The 4,165-nt window shown below is 33.9% G+C and overlaps 1 protein-coding gene across 1 annotated transcript; it reads right to left on the bottom strand.

Moving 5' to 3' along the window:
* Positions 1–2,599: 2,599 nt before the first annotated feature.
* LOC141719774 (uncharacterized) lies at positions 2,600–3,049 on the bottom strand. Its single transcript, XM_074522146.1, has one exon. The coding sequence runs from the start codon at positions 3,047–3,049 to the stop codon at positions 2,600–2,602; it is 450 nt and encodes a 149-aa protein (XP_074378247.1).
* Positions 3,050–4,165: the final 1,116 nt, after the last annotated feature.

Genomic DNA, 4,165 nt, shown 5'->3' with positions numbered 1-4,165 from the left:
ATGAACATTTTTAGAAAATTACGCATATTAAAAAAGGGAATTTTGATGATAAAATATCGTGTTAATTATTTTATGGATTGAAATTTCTAAATGTTATAATAGAAAATTTTTCTATTAGTGCAGTCTAAAATCATATTTATCGAATGTTTTTCCCCGATCCAACCGCGAGAACTACACAGATGTAAAAATTAAGTCAAAATATAATTGTAGAAAAAATTTCATGCAAATTCAAGTGGTATGGTATTAATTTTTATAATGAACTTATTTTCTTAAATAATGTCAACGGTAGAGAGTGAACAATTTTTTTTATTATAAAGTGATCGATTCAAATAATAAATACATTCGAAAATTTGTATACCTACTTATTTTTACATAATATTTACATTCGTGCGGTTGAAATTTTAATTAAATCTTTTAAATTTTGTGAATTTGAGGCGCACTAATAGAAAACTTCTTTATTGTGAACTTTAAATTCTATTTTTCCATGAATATAATATATGAAATATGGTTGATAAGAAATATAAATCAGTTAGATTTGAAATATAGTTCATTTTGGAAATACAAACTCACTATAACACTCGAGTCCCATATCGAATTGATTCGATACTTCTATTCAGTTTGCAAGGTAAAATACTGCTACTAAGTGCACCAATAAATCATTATCTTTTGGGGCTCATGGTGTTCTTGTTGTTTAGCCAAGCTGGTTGCATTTTGGCAAGCTTTAGCCTATTTTGAACTCGGAATTGTGATTTGACCCGATTTTTTTAAAGAATCTCTAGATTTGATTTGGGATGTCAAATATTGTAACTGACTAGTTGACACTCTAATGTTTGATCCGTCAAGTTGTCGGAGGAGGTGGGACACGAAGACATGTGGTATTATCGCACAATAGACAGATATCCGGATGTGGGAACACGAAACCCGCTGGTATTATCCCACAATGGCTAGAGCAACGATTAAGACATATGTCTATCCGTTCAGGCGTGACGAGTACGTCGGGAGTTTAAGTGTACGAGTTTGTAACACCACGGTCTCACATTGAGTAGATTTAAGACTTATATTCAGTTTATAAGGTCAATTACTACTACTAAGTGCACCAACAATTTATCATTTTTTAGGATTGTGGTGGGCTTATTGTTTACCCAATTTGGATGCATTTGGGCGAATAAGATTCGGCTTATTTCAGACCCGGAATCGGGACTTGACCTAATTTTCGAAAAGGTTCGAGATTTGACTTGGGTCGTCACACTTACATTGAAAGTTGAAGTAGACAATTAATTTGCGACAATTGTTTTTACTAAAGTGGACATTTATTGTGAAACTGATGAAGTATTTAATATTGGTTGTAAAATATAGATGATGTAATCAAAATTTTAAATTTTTTGTCATACGGATGAAATCATTATTTTTCAAAATCAACTCAAAGTAGTGCAGGAAAACAATTTCAATTGAATTTTTCAATATTTTCAATAGTTTAGTGTGATTTTGATTTTTTACAATTAAAAAATTAAAAAAATAGTATATTAGGCAAATTTCAATTTTAAATCAACTTGAAAAACTAAACAATTGTTATAATATAATATCCTGTAATAATTTCATTAATCAAATGATTTGAGTTTGGTTTATAATATGATAAATCTAAAGATTTGATTCAATATCAACATAAAAAATCGATTAAATCACTTCATACTTGACGTTATAACCAAATATCATACATATTGATTGAGAAAAGACATTCTTGTGAATTAAGAGTCAATTGCATTTTGTGTGGCTCAAGTCTTTGATATATGTGTTTTTTATGGCCCAACTGAGTTAATTAGCAGAAGATGGTCTGAAGTATCCAAAAACGTATAAAACGTGTGGTTGCCGTTAAAAAATGATCAACATTGTTAGTAAATTGTTTAAAAGACTAGTGACTAAATTATAATTTATAAATTATACATAATTTTTACAAATCGAAATTAATTATTAGACTTACTCTTACAAACCCTCTAATCGTGACCACACTCACTATTTCTCGTCAAACTTCGAACTAATCGCTCATGGGGAGTCCTTTCGGTAGGTTCTTCACAAAATCAAACATTTAATTATCAAAATCAAATTTGTCAACAACCAATATACAAGTCATGACACATATAATGGAGAATTCTCTTATACCTCTGCACTTATTTAACAGAAAATTGATGTTACCAGATTCTAATGATTAGAATGGAGGTAATATCTAGCTCAGATCAGGAGACAAGCCAGTGAGAAAGAAAGGCCATCTCGAAAAATGTAGTTATGTTTACGATTTACAGATTGTAAGAGATAAGGATAGAGAGATGGAGAGATAAAGAAAAAATATATTCATTAGTTGTCTTATCAATACATTCCCTCGGTTTTTATAACCAATCATTGTCCCATAATTCATAAATAGAAATTTCTAAAATGCTAACAAAAATACAGCATGTGTTGTTTGTGGTGGGTTACTCCTGGTCCCCTCCTTTTCTGACTTCTCCATTGTCATCTTCTGTTGTAAACTCGGCTTCACGTGTCTCATCATGATTAGAGATCTCCTTAATGATTGTATCAATGCTTCCCCTTGAAACGATCCTTGACCCTAAGGATCAAAAATAGGAAACTGCTGCATAATTCGATGAGTATCTACTGAAGAATTCTCCCATTGCACCAGCCATTGGATCACAACTTGATTCCTCTTCTTCATCATTCTTTTATCTAGTACTGCAACAGGTGTTTTTGGAACAATAACTTCATCAGCCCAATGAGGTGGTGTTGCCTTGTCATGTTGATCAGGAATAGGACCATGATGTGATTTTAACATCGAAACATGGAAGGTGGGATGAATTCTTGAAGATGCTGGGAGTCGAAGAGTGTAAGCAACTTTGCCAATTTTCTTGACAATCTGGTATGGCCCAAAGTATTTAGCCACCAGCTTGGGATGATTACGGGTTTTAACGGATTGATGTCGATATGGTTTAAGCTTTAAATACACCCAATCACTCATATTAAACTGCCTTTTCGATCTTTTCATGTTAGCCAATTGAACCATTCTATTATGGGCCTTGAAAAAATTCTACTTGAGTAACGCCATAGTCTTCTCGCGTTGCTGCAGACTCATGTCAACAATGTCAACCATACATGAACCAGGTAGGTAAGGTCTATAAGCAGGCGGTGCTTTCCCATACATAATCTCATAAGGGGTCATCTTAGCAACAATGTGATATGTTGTATCATACCAATACTTTACTAATGAAAGCCATTTAGCCTATTCTTGAGGAGACTCGTGACACATGTATCTAAGATATGACTTCAAACACCTGTTAAGGACCTCTGATTGGCCATCGGTCTGTGGATAGTACGAGGTTGAAAGGTTGTGTTTGACTCTTTATAACTAGATGAATTCAGTCCAGAATTGGCTGATAAACACTTTGTCTCTATCTGAAATTATTGAAGCAGGAAAATCGTGTAATTTGTAGATGTTGTCTAGAAAAGCTTGAACAACCTTTAATGCAGTATACGGATGAGATATAGCAATGAAGTGAGCGTATTTTCTTAGTCGATCAATGACAACCAAAATTACCTCCTTTCCTTATGAGCATGGCAACCCATCTATAAGGTCCATCACAGTGGCATCCTAAACCTTTTTGGGTACTGGAAGAGGCTGAAGAAGACCGATGTATGTTGCATTATCGTATTTGCATCTCTGGCACACCGAATAATGTTTGACATGATTTGTGACTGGTTTCTTAAGACCACACCAATATAATAAAGCTTTAATCTTTTGATAAGTTGCTTCAACCCTTGAGTGTCCTCCCTCATTTTAATTGCGCATCTAGTCCATAATTTTCTGCTTCATCATGTTATTATTCCCAACCACCAATTTCCCTTTTCTTCTCAAGTAGTTACCATCCCGGGAGTATTTAGGATGTGCTGCAGGGTCTGATTACAGTGTCACAAGTATTTGTTGGATGTTGGGATCATCTTTCCACGTGCTCACTATCTCTTCCAGTAAAGTGGAATGAACCTCATTGAAAATCATTGTTAGAATCTGAGAGTTGGGCATTCGTGATAACGCATCTGCCACTTTATTTTCAGTCCCATTGTTGTACTCAATCGTGTAGTTGAATCCAACAAGTTTTGAGAGCCATTTTTGTTGCATTGATGT

This window comes from Apium graveolens, chromosome 4, assembly GCF_009905375.1.
Source record: "Apium graveolens cultivar Ventura chromosome 4, ASM990537v1, whole genome shotgun sequence".
NCBI lineage: Eukaryota > Viridiplantae > Streptophyta > Magnoliopsida > Apiales > Apiaceae > Apium > Apium graveolens.
This window is presented reverse-complemented; position numbering and strand designations above follow the sequence as displayed.